Raw genomic sequence first — 19,202 nt, 5'->3', positions numbered from 1 at the left:
CTGCTCTGGTAGTTTCCACATCACCCACCTTGGGGCTGACCCCAGGGAGGGGCAGGTTGGCTGGGGGTGTGTGGGAGTGTCCTAGTGGATCCCATTGGCTGGGGACAGTGTCCCACAGGGGTTCTGAGTCCCCTACAAACCACACCATATTCTTCCCCCTTTGCCATCCTCTCACCCCATCCTTGTGGGAAGAGGAGTGAGATCCAGCATGGCCCCATCCCAGCATCCCCCACCAGTACTCCCCAGCTCCTGTTTGTAGGCAGTGAGACTGTTTTGGCACACCACAGCATTGCCAGGGGTGAGCAGTGGCAGCAGAGCAGGTGACAGCTCAGATGTATTGATCACTCAGATCTGTGCTGAGGGGCTGGTGCTTCTTTCCTCAGCAGCTTTCTTCCTGGCTGGATGCAGAAGGGGGTAGGATTCAAATGCTTCATCCACCCTGTCCTCAGCTGCTTCTGAAGAGAATGGCCTGCAGGAAGTGCTCACCTTGGTGCTGTGGAGGTTACAGAAGGAGCTCAAGCGACAATGTGTTTTCCAATGCTGTGAAAAGAAACCAAGTCCTGATACACCTCAGACAGTGCTGCTCTGAGCTCCTGGCTGAGCAAGGAGCATCTCCAAGGCAGGGGAGGGATGGAGGGGATGTTCAACCAGTCCAGGGAGTGGGCTGGCTTGGTCCCCAAGTTCTTGTCCTCACAGCAAGGAGGGCATCTGGGACACCTGGTCATGGCACTCGTGGCAACCCAAAGGCCACAGAGTGTGTGAAACAAGAGAGGGGTGTTTGTGCACAGATTTGGGGAAGGGGGCAGGGAATGGGCTTTCTGGTGATTGTCCACATCTGTCACTCAGTGTCACTGGCTTAGGATGAAGGCTGGTAGTACTGGTGGGGAAACTGAGCCAGGACATGGGCATTGGCATCACTGTTTCACCAACCCTCTTCCATCCCCATCTCAGAGACCCCAAAGTCTCCTTCATCAGCCACCAGAGATCTCACTTTGTCACCGCCCCTCTACGTAGACAAAGATCATCTTTGCACTTTCTGCCCTCTGCATCACCTCCCACAGCAGTGACCTGCCAGGCTCCCTCCATTCCTCCTTTCTGAGCTAGACATGTTGCCAGGCCAGAACTTGAGTTTATTCCTCCTTTCCCCCAAATTTCTGAGTATCCCTGGTGGGATCTGGACCATTACAGAGCTCTGCTGCTGAGCTGAGGGTCCTGGCTGGGAGAGGGACCCCTTCTCTGGGAATGCAGAAGGAAGGGGGTGAAGAGTCACTTCTTCCACACCCACTGGTAGTTTAATTTATCTTTTTTTTTTTAAGCTCAGTCAAATTTCTGGAGCTTGAACCTTCCCTGACTGCTGTGTCTTGTTGCCTTTTTGCTTCCTTCCCTTCTGCTCAGGCAGCTACAGCAGAGGCTGTGAATCTATAATAAGTTATTCAGCAGTGATCATGCTCTTCCTTGGATTTAAATTTCCACATGTTTCCCTTCAGGCTGTTTCCAACTAATTTCTGCATTTGCATAATGCCCCCCTTAGGGATGCTCTGGCACAGCCCCTTCTCCCCCGCTTTGACAAGTTCATCAGGGATTCAGGCTATTAGTGGAAAAGACTCTAATTCTGTTGGCCCTTTAGCCTGCTCCTTCCCCATGCAGCTCCAATTAAAAAAAGACAAAGAAGCAGTTTGGGGTTCAGAGGCATGGACTGCCCATGGGAAGTGGGCTGAAGACTGCTGGACCCCCCACCCTTGGAAGCCCCTGGAGGGAACCAGCTGGAATTACAAATTCAGAAGCAAATGCTGTATCTTATTGTAGATTCTGGTCTGGCAGCCCAAATAATTTTGTCTTGACCAGAATCAGCAGAGATCCTCCCACCCCTGCTGATTCTGGGGTACTTGAAGGGGAGAGATGAGCCCTTGCCTGGTTATTTGGAGGGATGGACATCCAGGAAGGCTGAGCACATGCAGGAGAGGGGAATGCAAACAATCACATGGGTGCCAGGTGAGTCTCCCCATAATTACTCTTCTCTAAGGCTACCTCATCTGTTTTGGACATGCCAGCTCTTCCCTGCAAATTCTGCCTCTCTGTCTGCAGATCAGAAGCAAGATCTGCTTATTTCCTCCTGATGTTTGTATTTTTCTGCCCCTCTTCAAGCAGATTTTATGCTACTCCTACTCACACAGATGCTCCAGTCTCTGTCCCTAATTCTTGTCCCGCTACACAGGGGAAAAAAAAGCCTGCACCACCATTCTTGGTGGTATTTGCCCACTGTGATCTACACTGAAATACACCTCCCTCCAAGATACCCAGACACCAGCTAGATTATAACTTCCTTCAGGAACAGCATAAACACCTCCAGGTTTAAGTGAGTGTGGCACTCTTGTGAAGCTCACCTCTTTAATAGCCAGCTCCACATTATTACAAACAGAGTATTTTCTCCTGCTTTTTTTATTAGTTCTTCCATGTTAAAAAACATAATGGGAACTTTCAGACCAGCTTCTGTACAGGTCTCTGATGCACTTCTCTCTTTTATGGCTCAAGTACAATGGCGATCGCAGACATTAACATGCTTCTTTAGGATGAAATGTACATTTGAATGGCACCCAGCTGGAGGAACATGCTGCATCTCTTGCAAAGCTGGCTGCAGCCTGCCCAGAAACTCTGGGAAGGGGGTGAGGGATGCCCAGAGCCTGCCTGCAGTCTCCTGCACATGGGGAAAGAGGCAACAGGAGAGCCAGAGAGAGGAGGGTGGTCAAAGGTGGATGCTGGGGAGTGGGGGTGAGGCATGGCTTCTTAGCTCCAGCCCTTTGGGGCAACCACTGCCTTCATACCCACTTCTGAAGCATTTCGTGTGTTGCTGACAATATACAAATAAGCAAAAGTAAGATGTATGGCAGGGGGTGCTTGGTATTTCCTTGTTACCAGATGCTTTTGGATGGATGGAGATTCCTCTCTCCAAGGCATGGGAAGGAGTGTGTTGAGGTCACCCTGTGTCTCAGGCTCCTTCCACGTCTCCTCCTTCTCTGGATCTCATCCCCTCGCAAACAGCACTCCCACCCCAGATTCTGCAGGTTTTGTCAGCCTTTTTTTCCCATCCCTCTTTCTGTGCAGGGCCCTGACCTAGCACAAGGAGTGGAATTCTTCAAGGCCAGCACGCCTCCCAGGACACTTCTTAGGTAGAGATTTCCATTACAAAACTTTTGAGGGCCCAGCACTCTGGGACAGCAACCTTATGAGGGCTCTGCCTTGGGATCACCATGGCAGTCACTATTAACACAGGGAAAACCTTGCTGTCTCTACCAGCTTGTGCCAACTACAGGAGAGATGGTGTGCAGCCACCAGCCTGCCTTCCTCCTTGGGATGTTCTCCTGTGGATCAGGGGTCTGTCTGTCTGCAGAGAGCATGCCTGTTGGTCTTGTCCATGCTCTGTCCTCCTACTTCACTGCAGCTGAGGGGTCAGGCCACCCCATGGCACTGAAGTGGGAATGTTGTCCCCATCACAGGAGTCTGGAGACCCCACCAGGACTCTGGCCTCCCAGGAGAAGCAGCAGTCATTCCCTGGCACCATACCCCCTCTTCTCCCTGTGTGCACCCTTCATGGGCCAAGCCTGGGCAAGGGATGGATCTCCCAGCTGCGGGGCTGGGAGGGGAAGCTGTAGCCCCCGACTGGGGTGGTTGCACCAGCCCAGCAGCAGCGTGTGGTTTCTCTCCTGCACATCTTCCACCGGGCAAATGTGCTCCTCCTTGTCCCAGCAGCCAGGCTGGTGCTCAATTCCCTGCTGTTAGATGGTCACATGCCACAGCCTCAGGGAGAACAGGAGTCCACTGTTTGTCTGCAAGAGGAAGAAACCTGCGCAGGACATCCATGCTGGGCCCTGCTGTGCAAGCAGCCCTCGCAGGCCCCGGTGCTCTGTGCTCCGCAGGAAAGCTCAATCCCAGCAGGGTCAGCGGCCAGGGATGGCAGTGACATGCAGGTGGCAGCTACACGTGGCCCCCTTTGGAGAGATAAGCAATCAGTGCTACCACCACGCCGATGTACACTCCCGTGCCAATGGTGATGGAGAGCGCCGCAAGGAACAGGGCTCGGCGGGAAGCTGAGCTGGCCAGGTGAAAATCTCCTTTGGAGACAGCCTTGCTGGTCTGGAAGGAGAAGAAATGCTTGTTGCTGACAGCTGGCCTTTAACATGTACCAACCTGGCCTTTAACCAGCATGCAGTTGTTTCATTTCTGAGTCAGTGCTTCTGGCCACTGCACCCCATGGAGGCTGGGAACAGACAGCAAGGTGGCTGGACTCTTGTGAGTCCTCAGTGCATGAGGTGATGGCTGTGTGGTACTGACCAGACACCAGTGCACCCTATACAGAGCTGTAATGAGAACTGCCTAGGCTCAGGGAGCTGACTCTTGATGGCATGGTCTGTTGGTCCCCTGATTTTTCCTGCATGGGGCTTTTTCCTGCATGGGGTTTTCAGCTGAAGCCTATTTGCTCCTGAAGGGCTGATGAAACTAGCAGTGGAGACAGATCCTTATGTCTCTGGAAAAGGATGGCAACTTCCAGCTTCTCTGAGTGCTCAGGGCATACCCCAATATGCTCTTATTACCTACTACTTGAGTTCAAGTTGCCAGGGATGCATCAATGCACTCAATGTGCAAAGACACCAAACAAAGATATGGTCCTTGCCTCAGTGAGTGAACAAAGGGAATAGTTATAGAAAATGGAACTAGATATAAACTGCCCCACCTACATCACCACGTGGAGAGTGCACTGTGCTATCTTGCACTATGTGGAAAGTGTGAAATCAACTCCTTGGGGTTGCTAATCAATTAATGATTAGCAACCCCTTGGACCCCTTGCTCCTTGGGGTCCTAATCAATTAATGCTTCCCCTGCCTCTCACCAACTCTGTGCCAGGAACTCATGTAATATATTTTTCCACCTCTGTTCCTATCCTCTTGATTTAACTTCTTAATGCCTCCTCCCATCTATTCTTGGTACAGCAGCATCTATGCAAATGTGGAGTAAATCCTCTGGCTCTGCATGAATTATTCTGGGTCAACAGCAGTGTAAGTGAGCCCAGGCTCCAGGCTAAGTCCTCAGGGACACAGCAGCTCCTGTGAGTGCTGCAGCCTGAGGGCCACTGCCTCTCCAGCCTCTGCCAGACTGGCATTGGTCAGCCAATGTGCATCAGAAACGAGTGCCAGAGAGGAGCTGTAGTGTGATACAGACCCCAAGCTCCCCTTTGCCTCCAGAGCAGCCTGGCTCCTGTGGCATGAGCTGCCTCAGCCTGGGTCATGGTGTAGAACCTTCACATTACTGGAGAACGGGAGGACAGGTGGGAAAATGCCATTTTCCTGAACCTGGCTTGAGAGTGAGAAGCTGGGCAAGGGGCCAAGAGGAGCCCCAGTTCCGTAAATAAAAACCAGAAAACCCAAAGTTCCAGTAACCCACACCAGAACTGGAGGGGTTCCAACCCCACAACAATTGTGGAGACATCCAGGAGCACCCTTTGTGTCAACCCTCAGAGTTATGGCCATGGCATAGAGATGAGCCTTAGATTCAGAAAGGTGCTGGTCACCTCCATGGGCTGCTGAGGCTTTCAGGGCCCTTGCTGTAACACTAGGCACATGCAGGCAAGCAAAGGGATTGCTTACCCCTTGGGAGAAGTAGAAGGCAGCAATCCCCAGGGGCCAGAAGCAACAGAGCATGGAGAAAAGGGCCAAGCCCAAGTGGTCCCGAGGGGGCAGCATCAGGAAGTGATCCTCGCTTTCGCTGTCGCTGGAGGAGTCGCTCTGCAAAACCAGATGGATTCAGCACATGCCCACCTGCCCGTGCCTCTCTGCAGGCTGCATCTCAGCACCCCGCCTCCCAGCTCCCCCTCTCTCCTGATCCCATCACATGTTCTCACACAATTCCCACTGGCACATTCAGGGAGTAAATTTCAGAAATATTTTAGACTCTTCAGCATGGTTTGATGAGGAACAACGTAGCTCAGCGAATTGGATTCTCGGCTCCCTGCCAGAGCAAATGCTGGGGGTCTGGGATTTCCCTGCATTAGAGAGAGTCTTAAGCTGAAATATCTTCAGCTTTGGTAGAACTGACTGTTTGTCAGCTTAAACAAACTTAAACAGAGTGACTTATCCCCATTAGAGTCTAGGAGATCAATATCTTGCTAAACTAATTTAGGAAGTGAGGGAAAGCATTTGAAGTGGAGCATGGCCTGTGCCCTTGGTGAGTCACTGCTCAGTGGCTGTGGGGAGCCCTCTTGCCTTGGGGCACTGCTGGGCCAGCCTCAGAGCACCCTGCAGGTGATGTGCCTTGGTGGGGAAGGCACACAGAGCTGGGGACATCCCTGCTGCCGTCTGAACAGGCTGCGTCACCCACGCCAAAAGAAGCAGAGCTGTGCTGGGTCATCAGGCAGCAGCTCCAGTGGGCTCTGGGACCCTCTCCCACCTCTCAGGATCCTGGATGATGTTTCCCAGCCTTGGCACCACTGTTCAAGCACAGCACAGCAAGGAGGCTGCTTTGTCAGCTCTCATTCTTCCTGTGCAGGATTCATCCTGTCTTTATATATATCTATAAAGCTTTCTCTCAGCTGCTGCCATCACATATGGGAATTTTGCTGTTATGCAAGAATTGCTGTTTCTCTTTAGCTTGAGTGCCCCAGCAGCAGCAGGCTGCCCTTCTCAAAGCATTCCCATTTCCCAAGGGTCCTGCAGAGACCCACATCCCTTTTGCTCCCAGCAGCAGGCAGCCAGGCTTCTCTTAGCGAAGCTGACTTCCTCCTGAGGTCAGCAGTGAGGAAAAAGGAGCAGAAATTATAAGGAGGAAGAAAAAATACTGGGTGCACAGGGAGGCTGGTGAGGCAGGAGACGGCAGGATTTGGGGGGGAGTTCTGGGTAAAGAAGGGAGAATAAATTATCAAGAATTTGAACCAAATTCCAGAAAGAATGAGCACAGGAGTTTAGTGCCATCCTACCTGTCCAAGCTCACCTCATATTCCTGGAGCTCCTCTTCCTCCACCTCATAGGAAACAGTTTGGATACGGATGTCACTCTCTACCAGGCAGGACCCTTGTGCCTCTTGCCCTTCAGGAGCTTCAGATGAAGACTCTTTGCTCTCTGTAAAAGTGGTCTCGCAGCTTTCCATCTTGCTGTCCTTGGCCTTGAGGGCAGTCTCATCCTTCACGAGGATGAAGCTGGGGCCGTACAAAGCCTCAACAGCCAGCTGCAGGGAACTGGCATCCAGCAGCTGGTGAGTCCTGGCACCACCAGTGTTTTGGAATATGTAGGAATAGAGTTTCCCCTGGCAGCGATGGCTGGGGTAGTCCTGGCTGTGGTGCTGGTGGTAGGAATAGCTGTTGCCCAGGTGGCCGTTGGGCTTGGCCAGGAGCGGGTTTTGGAGCTCACGCACGCTCTCCATGCTGCCGGCGGTGCTGGGGGGAGATCCTGCAGGAGCAGAGGGGTGGCACGGAGCAGGCTGTTATTTCAGCAAGGCAAGGGAGCACAAAAGCACAGCCAATGTCAAGAGGCTAGTGGGAACAGAAAAAATTGGCAATACTGGAGAAAACAAGGTCCCTCCCCACCTCTGCACAGCTTGGACGCTATCTCCCCAGGTGGCAGCAAGATAAGGATGCAACCCTGCAGTAAGGTTATCTGATTCAGGCTGGATTAGCATGAGGACTTGCTGTATCTATAATGCATCTTAAGTTGGCCATGTGCAGCCTGACAGGAAAGGACCTACTGCATCTTTTCTGCTGGTTCATAATGTGCGCTGTGACTGACAGCACAGAAGTAGATAAGAGACTGACAATCATTCCAGGAGCCTCCCTGACTCCCCAAAGCAGAGGGTTGCATGGTGAATTATATCCCACTGGACATTACACATACACATAACTGGCTTTCAGGTGCATGGGAAGTTCTCTAGGACTCGTCCAAGCCTGAACTGGGGCTGAGGCAAGTGCAATGAGCCACCAAGGGAATCCAGGGGGCTGCTGTGAGGACATGGAGGTGGTGCTTAGGCTGGGATGGGAGTGCTGGATGCTCAGCCAGCTGTGAGGAGGAACAGAAAGATGTGGACATTAAAGGGGAGACTCCATGGGGTTTGGTCATCACTTTGAAATGATGAAATTTTGAGTAAATGATCCATCACATCAAAGTGCTGTTTCAACCAGCTCCACCCCTGGGTACATCGGCAGCCAGACATCCTTGGCTCTGGGCCAGCAGCTTCAGAAAATGCTGAGTCCAGAGGAGATCCTCAGCTACAAATGTCAACATGGATTTCTTCCTCAGGGAAATTCACCTCCCTCTGCCTTCCTCCATTTCAGAGTGCTGAGGGCTTGTACTGTTCTCATTTTTTTTCCCATGAAAATTTTTCAGATGAAATATTTCCACCCCATTCCTTCAGAGGAACATTTACTATTTTGGTTTCCCAACTCACTTTGGAACAAAGAAGAAGTACAGTGAAATATCAGCATTCTCAGGAGAGAGAAACAATTACTTTGCCCTCTTCACTCCCTGAGCCCCAGGTTCTACAATCTCTTTAGCATTTTCCCAGCTCCCAGACCATGCCACCTTATTGCCTTGCAACCTCAAATGTTCTTGTTCTCCTTGGAGACCTGGGTCACTGACTCCTCTGCAGGATGCTGTGCAGCAGGGTCACACTTCCTCCTGCTGTAAGAGTCCCTGAGGTGCACTGGGTTTTCTGATAGACAGCACATCATCTTGGCTTTAAGCCTCAAGAGGGAAATATAAACAGAGAAAATGAAGACTTCAGAAACTGAAAAGCCCAAGTGGTCCTGTTTCCTTGGCCAAACTCTTCCACACCAGGCAGATGGAGAGCCATGCATGGTTTTAAATGGACCTGTCCATTGGCATTGTTTGGGCAGTGGTCATCACATTTTGGAAATCTGCTCAGGAAAATGGAACTGTTCAAAAGCCCTCTCATGCTGCTAAAACACTGTGCATTTTGGTGAATTCCCTTCACTTCTCCCTTCCTAAAACCATTCCCTGCCTTCCACAGTCTCCCACCTTACTTGTAAAGCTGGTAGTGGCTCGTGCAGCAGATGGCCATTAAGTATTTTCAAAATATTTAAGGGAGATGCATATTTATAGCAAAGATGGTTTTATTTTCTGCACGGACAAGCTCAAAGCTACATCCCAGTTTTCAGACAAGGAAACCACAATCCTCTTCTTTGCTTACCTTAACATGCAAATTAGATTTCTAATAAAATAACCTATTTTTTAACAAAACTGTAAGGAGAGTCACCAAGTGCCATTTGAGAGCAGCAGCCAAAACAGGAGCCCAGCACTAGCGAGAGAAAATTGACAGTTTTAGTACAGCGTCCATGCCTTATTTCAAGACATGATTCTGGCAGCAAGCTAGGGTAGGAAGGAATGGGATCTTGCTGAGAACTGCTGAAGGGAGCAAATGTGCCAAGGAGCACCAGCAGAGGGACCCGGGCGCGGTGCTGCCCGTGTGGAACCGGCTGTGCTGCCCATGGTCCTCAGCAGCAGGCGGGAGAAGGAGCAGAGCTGCTCAGAAAAGCCACACACTCACAGCAGCCAGCACTGGGAAACAGAGTGGGAGGGGGAAAGAAGGGAAAGGAGCTGGGAGGAATTGGAAACCTAAAAGGCAGTTTGGGAGGTGCAGGGAAGCAGCATGGGAGGAGTGCATCTGTGCAGCTGGACTGCTGCTGGACATGGACTCTGTTGGGTCCCAGAGGATGCTAGAAGGGCTAGTGGGAGATGTCTCACTGACCTGGGCTCTGAAGAAGAGGCAGCAAGGGCTTGCAGACAGCAAATGTCCAAGGCTGAACATACCTTGGAAAAGTAACAGTCAAAAGAAATCACAGGAAAAAACTCCTCAAGTATGAGGAAGTCTGTGAATGTGGGCTGGGCAGGGCTGAGGCTTCATCCCAAGGAAGTGGAGTGAGCTCAAACCTTTCTGGTCACTCAGATTGTCCTGGAGCTGTCCTTAGAGCAGAGCCAGGATCTTGGAGCTGCTGCACAAAGCATGGACAGGGCAGGGACACAGCTACAAGGCTTTAGCCTGTGCTAGTCCTAAACCCTCTGGAATTAAAAAAGATTTACTTGTACTAAAGTCTCTTTTCCTTGCTGCCTTCCACTCCTGGGAGTTGGGGATCATGCTCTCCCTGGGAGACTGCAGGGACAAGGGAAAAGGGCAGAAGAAAGTCTCACAGACCTTCTGATAAATGAGCAAAGGAGTCACCAACTGCAGCCTTTGTGCCCAGTCCTGGCATTTGCCAGCAGTGGGGAGGGGACAATGAGAGCCAGTGTCACAGCACGCTAACAGCAGTGTGCTCAGCCCTGCTGGAGAGCAGCCAGGCTGAAACCTTCCTCTCCAACAATGGTGAACTGTGAAAGGTGCCAGTACCAGAGGGGTTAGAGATGCTTCCCCCTCCTCAGTCACCAGGATCAGCACATCACACAGAGGCTGTGTACACAATGGTCTGGGTTCGCAGGTGCTGACCAGGGCCATCAAGCCTCTAGAGATGATATTAGAGAGGGAATGGCAGAGAGGGTGAGGCCCAGCCCTGCATGCACATGTGCAGGGAAGGAGAGAGTCAGACCAGCCCTGCAGTTGTCCCAAACCCCACTTGGGTTATCTGAATCCTACAGGGAATTTAGCTACATAGAGACTTAAAAAAGGAAGCCTAGTAATAAAATAAGCCTGGTGAGAAAGAAAGCCTGTTAATAACCAAGCTTGGGGAAAGAGGAGTGAAGTCAGAAGACGAAAGCAAGAACACAGTAAAAGACAAAATTGTCAAAGAATGGCCATTGATTGCCAGCAAGCCTGGATAGCATCCATCAGCCCCATGGGGCTGGTCTGGGCTGTACTGGCAGCAGGAAATGGAGGTGAGATGCTGCTGAGTGCATGGGGGGATGCACACACACAGAGATGTGCTGCACAGGAGGATGCACACACACAGATGTGCTGCACAGGAGGATGCACACACACAGATGTGCTGCTAGGTGCACAGGAGGATGCACACACAAGCATCCACACACAGCTTGGGCACACCTGGGAGGAGGCAGCCTGCGGTGCCCTCGTTGAGCTGAACCATTGCTGCGGCTCTGCTGCTGCCTGACAGCTGCTGGCTCCCTCTGAGCTCGGCTGCTCCTGTAACCAGCTGCCTGAGCGGGCCCCCACACTCCCCAGCAGCCCCCAGCAGAGTGGGGAATGCACAGCTGTGTTGTGTGCTCTCAGCTTCTTAAGGCAAGTGCTGGGTAAAATGAGCCAAAATAAGGCACGAAAATAAAGAGGTAGCAAATTTAGCTTTGTATTTCAGAGATCTCACCTCCACACCACCTCCCGTGCGGCAGTTCTCAGAGGGACCCTTGGCACAGATGCCGGCTATGATAAGCCAGCTAATGATGAATTAAGTAGCTGTTCAGGAATCAATCATCATTTAATTGCCCTGTCAAGCAAACACTCTGCCTTGCTTCCCGGGCTCATTAGCAGGTTGTGGCTGTGGTGCTTGTCCCCAGACTCCAGAGTGAGGTTAGCCCACCCTGGCTGAAGGCTTTACCCTTGGGACAGCACCAGGGGAGGTGGGTGCCCTCGGGCATTGGTGTCCCGCTGCACTGCCATGCCCTGGCTGGTCTGAGGGCAGGGGACAGCGTGAATGCCTGGTCCTGATCCAGTGATGTTAAGCAGCACCACGGCCAGGTACAGCTGCCATAGTCCCAGGACAGATGTGGACCCACTCCTGATGGAAGAGGAAAGCATAGGAGATTTGTTGAGCACCTGTCCCTAGGCCCAGACCTTCCTAGAAGCCATCAGGAGGTGCTTTGGATCTTCTAAGCAGAGGCCCAGGTCCAGTCAGGACGCAGTACCTCTGCCCCAGGGCATCCGAGCTTGTGATTCTGCTGAAGAGAAAACCATCTCACAAGAGCTGCTGAGGCACAGCATTGCCTGGGCAGCTGTAATTTTGGAAAGGGGGGGAAGGAATGGCTGTGAGAGCTCATGGACAGTGTGTCTGGCAGCAGTGGACCAAGCCCCCTCTCAGCCCTGTGCAGCAGCATGGATCCCTGGCATGTCCCAGCCCTGAGCCCTGCAGGGTGAACCACAGCTCAAGGGGAGAAGGAAGTGCTTCCATCAGCCCCACAGACATGACTGCAGAAAGCAGTTTGGCTCCAGTCAGCACTGAAGCACTCCCATGGGTGCTCGTCTGACACCGCTGCTCCTGGCCTGGGCACAACACAAGTGTGTAGATCGAGGGGCTGCTCATGCCCGGGGTGTAACAAAGCCTCCACCAGTGCTGGGAAGGGCTGCTGTGGCATCAGGTGAGGTGAGCTGGGGGCTGGAAAGGTCAGGGGGGTGATGTGGAGGAGGCAGGTCTCAGTGTGGGGCAGGAGGGAAGGGTGGTGAGACATGATGGCTCCCATGGGGCTGGCAGAGATGGTACCCAGAGAAACAAAAGGGCACAGTGGGGACAGCAGTGGGAAGGGAAATGGTGGGCAAGAGGCATGGGGCAGGGGAAGCAAAGTGACATCTGAGCCAGGCAGAGAGGAGCTCTGGTCACAGACATGGAGAAGAAAAGGACTATGAAGGTGCTGGAGGGGAAAGAGCTGGTGAGGACCAGGAGGGAAGGAAGAAGGTGACACAAAGCCTGGACTTGGATTAGAGAGAGGATAGCTGAGGCATTTGTGATGTAGAGAATCCGACTCACACCTTTGATGCAGCTGGTTTGATAGAGCTGGAAAGGAGTGAATAAAATGCTTGTTCTGATCTCCTACAGGTGGAAAGCCAGTACCAAAGGGCTGCTGGCTCCAACAGAGACTAAATTGCTCTGAGAATTGGGATGCCATGGGCTGCTTTTCAAGGATCACAAGTCAAATTGGGCAATTTCCAGGTGGAAACCGGGTCTTTATTGTCTCTGATAGAAACGTTTCTCTGCGGCAGTGTTCTGACCCAGCTATGCTCAGAACTGAGGTCCTGCTCCTGATGGTACGGAGCAGCAAATCCGTCCCTGGGGCTGGCAGGGACTGGTTTTGGAGAAGCCGTTCCAGGGGCTCTCCAGGGCTGGGGCTCCCACCCCTCCCTGTCCCCAGCTCTGGTGGGGACACACTGCCGGTGCGCATCCCATCAACAGGGGAGCACTGGAAACGCCATCGCCTCCGGGCAGCATTCCCACAACACCCGCCTTCACCCCGGGCTGCCTGCACACACACGGGCTGTGCGGCGCCCCAGCGCGGTCCGGGCTGCCGTGTCCCCCGCCCCGGCCGCGTCCCGCGCTCGCCAGGCGGCCACCAGGTGTCCCCGGAGCGCCGCGCAGCGCCCACCGCACAGCCCCGCACCAACAGCATCGTACCAACAGCACAGCCCCGCACCAACAGCACAGCACAGCCCCGCACCAACAGCCCCGCACCGCCCCAACAGTCCCGCACCCCCCTAGGAGTCCCGCACATCCCGCACCGCCCCGGCCGCTCCCGACCCTCAGCGCAGCGGGGTCGGGCCGGCGGCTGCGGGCACAGCCGGGGCCCGGTGTCCGAGTGCCCAAATCTCTGGGGAAGGCTACGGCGCCCCAGCGCCCCACGGCTGGCCCTGGCTCATCCAGCGAGGGCACGGCGCCGGGTCGGAGATCAGCCAGCCGGCAGGAATGCGCCCGCCGTGCCCCTCGGGCACCAGAGGTACGGGAAGGGCTCATCGAGCTACGATGCGGGAAGGAAGCATGGATGGTGATGGAAATAAAGCACATGGTGGTGTGGGTGGTTAGGTGTAAAATTAGCAGGTTTGGACTCTCTCGGCATGGCCTGTTTTAAGCAGGAGACGCAAACAAGTAAATAAGGTGCTGTCGGAAGTTCTGCAGGCTGTTCTGTGTACATGGACCGGGGGGACAGCAGGCAGGGTTGGGGCTGCTCCTGCGGCTGGTCCGGAGCTGCAGGGCAGCAGGGTGGCCATGGGGTGCCCAGCCGAGGCACAGCAGAGTGGGTGACCTGACTGGCAGCACTGGGCCAGGGAAGTGGACCAGGACAGGATCAGGGATAGGCAAGTTCTGGCATTCCAACAGCCACAGCGGGACAGTCCTGAGCCTCAGAGCCCTCCTGATGGGTTTGCATCCAAACAAACAGCAGCTCTGCAGCACCCTCAACAAGAAGCCCCTGTGAGGGGCTTTAAAGGGGCACATGACACCAAACAAAGCTGATGGATTGCTTTCACCAGAGGCCTCTTCACTTTCCTGTATGGGGACCCAGCAGGGTTGCTGGGAGGCAGTGGGGTCAGGGCAATGACTCCCAGGTGTGGTCGCTGCTGGGACTGTCAGCATCTCCTGCCCTTTGAGGCATTAGCCAGTGAAGACAGTTTTGGAGGCTGTTGGGATTTCACTTCTCATCTGAGCCAAAAAATACCAGTTGAGGGTGAGAGGAGACCGATTCCCCTGCCTGCTACAGCATCTAAATCACTGTCTGGAGAAACATGAGCTGAGACTGGGTTTGGGATTCAACCTTCTCTTCCTCAGCTCAGGACCACCCTAAGGAATCACACTGAGACTGCTCTCTGGGGAGAGGGGCATTGGTATTCTGCCCTCAGTGTAGAAAACCTACTTAGAAAGATCCATGTAAGCAGAGGCACTGAGAGCCAAACTCACGGACACCTGGGCTCCAATGCCTCCAGCACAGAGGCAGCCCAGCCCCTTGCCCCAGATCAGGCTCCTTGCTCAGAGTGCCCAAAGGGACAGCAAGTATCCCACTGGACTGATCACAGAGGTCCTTCAAGATGTGTTTACTATAAAGACACTCTCTCTGCTGCAGGAAGACGCACAGAAGCTCTTGCTGGCAGATTGTAATTTTGCTCATGGCTGATTTTCCTCTGCTAATGACTACAGTCCTCGATTTCACATCAGGTTTTCTCCATCACTATTTATACCCAGTATTGAACTGAACACAATGGTTATCCTAAATGGCTCTATGCTCTTCTCCAAGTAGGCACTTTTACCCAGACCCTTTTCTCCAGTCCCATCATCTTTGCTTCAAGGCTCTCCTGCTCATGAGGTCCCACAGGCCAATCATGGCTGCTGTTACTATGGGACCCTGCTCCCCATTGTCCCCAGAGAGCACTCTGAGAGCATCAGTGCCCTGTGCTGGAGAGACCTGTGCCTCATGCTCCCCTCCAGGACAGCCGTGTTCCCCTTTGCCCTGCAGCCCAGCCTGGGACCATGTGCAGGTCTGCATCCCAGGGATGATCTCCCTTCAACATCCCTACACCCAGCACAGCAGTGGTCAGGCAGATGGGACCTGCCTTTCCTCCTGGTGAGAGACTTGCACCATCCAAGACCAAAACGGGGACAGGGACGTAGCACTCAAAGTGGCAGCAGTTGCTGGGGGCACAGAAAGATGTCCTCCCCTTCACAGCTGTGCCTTGCTGATAGAGCAGCTTAGCCACAGCACCTAACTCCATGCTCACATCTCCCTGAAAATCCCCCTGTTATCAACTGAAGCTGGCAATGCAAAGCGTCTGTTAAGGACTGCTCATTTGTCTCTGTTCAGAACACATCCGTACTCAAATGATTCATTAGCACCCTGAAGGCTGGTGCATGCAGCACCCTCCTCTCCCCACTGCCCTGTTTATTTTATCCATGTCTCCCTGTCTCAGCTGAGGGCTATTTCCACCTTGCTTACTGTGTCCTGATTCTCCTGGGGATTCACAAGGCTCCTCTGTGGTTCAGACATTTAATTCATCTGCCAATGATCTGCTCTCTCTTTAAAAGTGAACTGAAGTTGTGGAGATGACACTTTTCTAGCTTACTTTTCCAAGTCCTAAGTTTCCAATTATCAGCAGTAAGATAATTTCCTGGTCCAGCAAATAAGTGGATTGCTGTCTCCCCATCTGGCAAACATCTGCAGCCCCAGACAAACTTCAAGGTGTTAAAATTATTACTAGGGTCAAAAAGTGCAATCCAAACCAGATGTCGAGACTCTTCCATATTCCAAAATTCCATATTGCCAAGGAATACTCAAGTGGAGATGTGCCCTCTGAGTCTGAGGAGGGGCAGTTCACACTGGCTTATTCTATTGTCAGGAATATAATGAGAGGAAAGGCAGAAGCTGCCCCCAGCCATCCCACAATCCCACAATATCAGACTCCAGGATGATGCAGAGGATAGTGCTAAATTTTCTTCCAAATAGTATGGAAACAAAGCTGTTACAAAACAATATCACATTTTCTTTTCCATGACCTGGTCAAGTTGCCTTGCTGATGCTCCTCTGGACTGCTCCTTCATTTGCTGTATGGATGTTTTCCATTTCCTCTTGGGCCATTTCTCTTCCCAGCCCATGACACCAACCCCCTGGGAGAGGACTCAGCTTGCTTCTTGCTCCCATCCAGCATCACAGTGTGTTGAAAGAGGCAGCTGTGCACGGGGTGAGCTGCACTGTTGGTCCTGCGTGGGCTGAGGGAGGATATTCTGCTCGTGGTGCTTCCCTCCCAGCATGTTCCTGCTGGGTGGAGACCCTCTTGTCCTTCCATGCCTCCATGGAAGTCATGGAAAGCAGGAAGGATTTGCAGAGAAACCTCTGCCCAGCTCAGGAGCAGCATCAGTGTGGCTGTCACACGTGGCATTGAATCTCTGATGTGCCTTGGGCCAGTTTTTCACACCAGCTGTTGAGCTTCCAGACACATAGCTTGGGGACAAATCCTGCAACCAGCTCTGGTTTTCAAAACATACCTGAAGTGTTTGACTCCAGAAGGAAGCTGGTTTAAGTGATGCACCCAAGAAGCACTGGGGATTGTTGTGGCCTTCCCTTCCAGGCTGAGCAAAGTGTTTGGCTTGCTGCCTTTTTCACTTGACACAGAAACAGCCACAGAAGGACAATTTGGAGGAAACCTGTAACAGAATTTTTTCCCTCTCTAATGCTGTGCCTTGGCCCTTCACTCAGAAAAGCCAATCATTTGCCCATCTCCAGCTCTACAAATAGAGAAAATCTGTCTAAAGATGTTGCCTGAAATTACCACCCTGAAAGCAGCAATGGAGTTGCAGCTCCTGCAAGTGGAACCTGCCAGTCACAGGCCCAGGTCCAGAACTTCAGAAAACAGGCAGGAAAAGGGGGGCAGAAAAGTCAGAGCTTTGTATTACCTAGTGAAGTCAAAGATGGTCCTGGGAAGATGTGAGTACATCCCAACACAAGCAGAGGGGCTGTGAGGGGGGCAGACAAACCAAAATGGCCTGAAGTGCCCATGCCCATGCCAGGGCCCCACAGACTGCTCTGCCATAAGCTCCTGGGCTGGGCAGGATTGGCCCTTTTGGGGCTTGCTCCAGGGAGCTTGTAGGTGGTAGAGGGGAGATTTTAATGGCCAAATTTTTTCTGAGTACTTGGTCACTTCTCTGCAAGTGATGGTGACGTCTGCAGGCTGGGCTGAGAACAGGAAGGAGTTGGGTACCATGCAAAAGCAGGGATCTGCTGTACAAATTCACTGTGCTAGAGCTGCAGCAAATTACTCATTCTTTAATAATGGTGTTTATTACCTGCCTCTGACGGTGGCTCAGGGAGACTAAGTGAAGTGGATTCAGCTCCCCAAAGCTTCAGCTCTGCCAGCTGTTTTTATGGCACAAGAAACTTTTGCCAGAGAAATGCAGTCACTGCATTTTGACTCGGGTAATTTCTTCTCTTGACAATCTACAAAGTAACCAGTAACTATCCCTCAGAGACCAAAGCTATTTTTTTCCTTGCGGGTGGCAGGCAGGCTCAGACCCCACTTCTCTGGTTTCCCCTGGTATTTATAGTGCTATCTTCCTCCTGGGAAAAAGGATTTTACTGGTGGCAGATCCAAGCTAAATGAAAGGGGAATTTATCTTTTTCAGAAGCAAAGAAAGCAGCCCAGTAAAATGGGTCTGGGAGAGCAACATGGCTTTTGTGAAACCTGCAGCAGCTTCGGAGAAGGAATTATAAACAGGCACTGGGTAGAGAAGGAAAGTGCTTCCCATTGAAACTCCTGAACGAGTGGCTTTTTCCCCCAGACACAAAATGGGAGGTCATCCTCAGGGCTACAGGGAGATGGTGCAGCTCAGGGAAGTCGTGTGGCTGGCACAAGTCACAGCGGAGTGTGCCGGGGTCCCCGGGCTGCTCCCCTGCCCATCCCGCCCATGGCCGGCACTGGCGCGGCTCCCGCTGCTCAGGCTTCTCAGAAGAACAAAACCACCCCCAAACTTCAGCCGGCGGCTGAGCTGCCACCCGGGGAGGGAGTCCTGAAGGCAGCCTGTGTCCAAGGTGTCATTGCAATTGCTCCGACATATCTGGCCTCCAAAACTTTGGTTGAAATCCTTACATTTTGGCCACCCCACAGCCTCTGACGAGGTAATTTGCCCTGGTTGTACCTTTCATTTTTACATCCCCCAAGGTATTTTCTGACCCCCTGGCGCCAACTCGAGCTCGGCGCGGGGCCGCCTTTCCCTGGGGACGCGCTGCCATCCCACCGGAGCAGCCTGGGGACGAGCTCCGGGACCCCCCGGGAACGCCGGCCGGCCCGAGAGCCGTACGCGGGTCCTTACCTGCTTGCCGAGGAAGGGCTCACCCGCCAAGTTGGAGCGCCGGCGGCGGGAGCGGAGAGGCGGCGGCGGGCATGACGGCGGCCGGCAGCGCTCGGCGGCCCCGCCGCGGCCTGTGGCCGGGTGGGCGGCCCTGCGGCGGGCCGGGCCGCGGCCGGGGAGCGGCGGGAGCGGCGGGAGCGCGGAGCCCCGGGCGGTGCGCGGGGCGCGGCGGGGCCGGCGGGAGCGGCGCGGCCGGAGCCGCTGCACCTCCGCAGAGCCGCGCTCGATCGGCGCCGCTGCGATCAGCGGCTCGAGGGCTGGCCGAGGGGAGCCGCGCCGCTGCTCCCGACGTGACTGCCTCTCCTGCTGCCTCCGAGAGCGCGGCACAAACTCTCGCCTTTCTCTCTGGATCGCTGCATTTCCCAGGGCACAGCCCTTCCCACTCCCCCAGCGAGGGAAAGACCCAGTGCCAGCGAGCAGAGTTTAAAGGAAAAGGATAAAAGCGATTTCTCGCTGCCCGAGCCGGTGCTGCGGGGACCGGCAGCCCGGCCTGGGGGCTGCACCCCAGGGACAGCAGCTCGTTTGCTGGCTCAGTCAGGTATTTTTCTGCCCTGCTCCGTAAGAATCAGGGGGGCAGGCTGATTCGCTCCAGACACATCTGGGCATCGCTCCGATTGCTGGAGGTAACCCGGGTTTGCACCAGCACTGCAAGAGTCAAGACCACAGCCTC

At 53.5% G+C, this 19,202-nt stretch overlaps 1 protein-coding gene across 5 annotated transcripts; it reads right to left on the bottom strand.

Annotated features, from left to right (window-relative positions):
- Positions 1–2,421: 2,421 nt before the first annotated feature.
- SYNDIG1L (synapse differentiation inducing 1 like) lies at positions 2,422–18,943 on the bottom strand. Of its 5 annotated transcripts, none has more exons than XM_064713468.1 (5): positions 18,494–18,612; positions 16,673–16,831; positions 6,979–7,433; positions 5,640–5,777; positions 2,422–4,131 (listed from the first exon to the last, which is right to left on the bottom strand). In XM_064713468.1, exons 3-5 carry the CDS (start codon positions 7,405–7,407, stop codon positions 3,973–3,975), a joined length of 726 nt encoding a protein of 241 aa, XP_064569538.1. In that variant the 5' UTR covers positions 7,408–7,433; positions 16,673–16,831; positions 18,494–18,612; the 3' UTR covers positions 2,422–3,972. The 5 variants fall into 5 exon arrangements, with proteins under 5 accessions (XP_064569538.1, XP_064569540.1, XP_064569542.1 ...); XM_064713470.1 differs by lacking the exon at positions 16,673–16,831 and adding an exon at positions 17,471–17,621 and having other exon boundaries at positions 18,494–18,609; XM_064713472.1 differs by lacking the exon at positions 16,673–16,831 and having other exon boundaries at positions 6,979–7,464; positions 18,494–18,943.
- Between the last annotated feature and the right edge of the window lie 259 nt (positions 18,944–19,202).

The sequence above is a fragment of the Zonotrichia leucophrys genome, chromosome 5, assembly GCF_028769735.1.
Source record: "Zonotrichia leucophrys gambelii isolate GWCS_2022_RI chromosome 5, RI_Zleu_2.0, whole genome shotgun sequence".
In the NCBI taxonomy this organism is placed as follows: Eukaryota; Metazoa; Chordata; class Aves; order Passeriformes; family Passerellidae; genus Zonotrichia; species Zonotrichia leucophrys.
The sequence above is the reverse complement of the archived record's forward strand: the minus strand, read 5'-3'. Positions and strand labels throughout refer to the sequence as shown.

Coding starts and splice junctions, on each gene's coding strand:
- SYNDIG1L (XM_064713472.1), bottom strand. CDS start 7,407: ATGGAGAGCGTGCGTGAGCTCCAAAACCCGCTCCTGGCCAAGCCCAAC. Junction 5,778..6,978: donor AGGAGCTCCAGGAATATGAG/GTGAGCTTGGAC, acceptor CTGGTTTTGCAG/AGCGACTCCTCCAGCGACAG. Junction 4,132..5,639: donor CCTTCTACTTCTCCCAAGGG/GTAAGCAATCCC, acceptor TTCTCCTTCCAG/ACCAGCAAGGCTGTCTCCAA.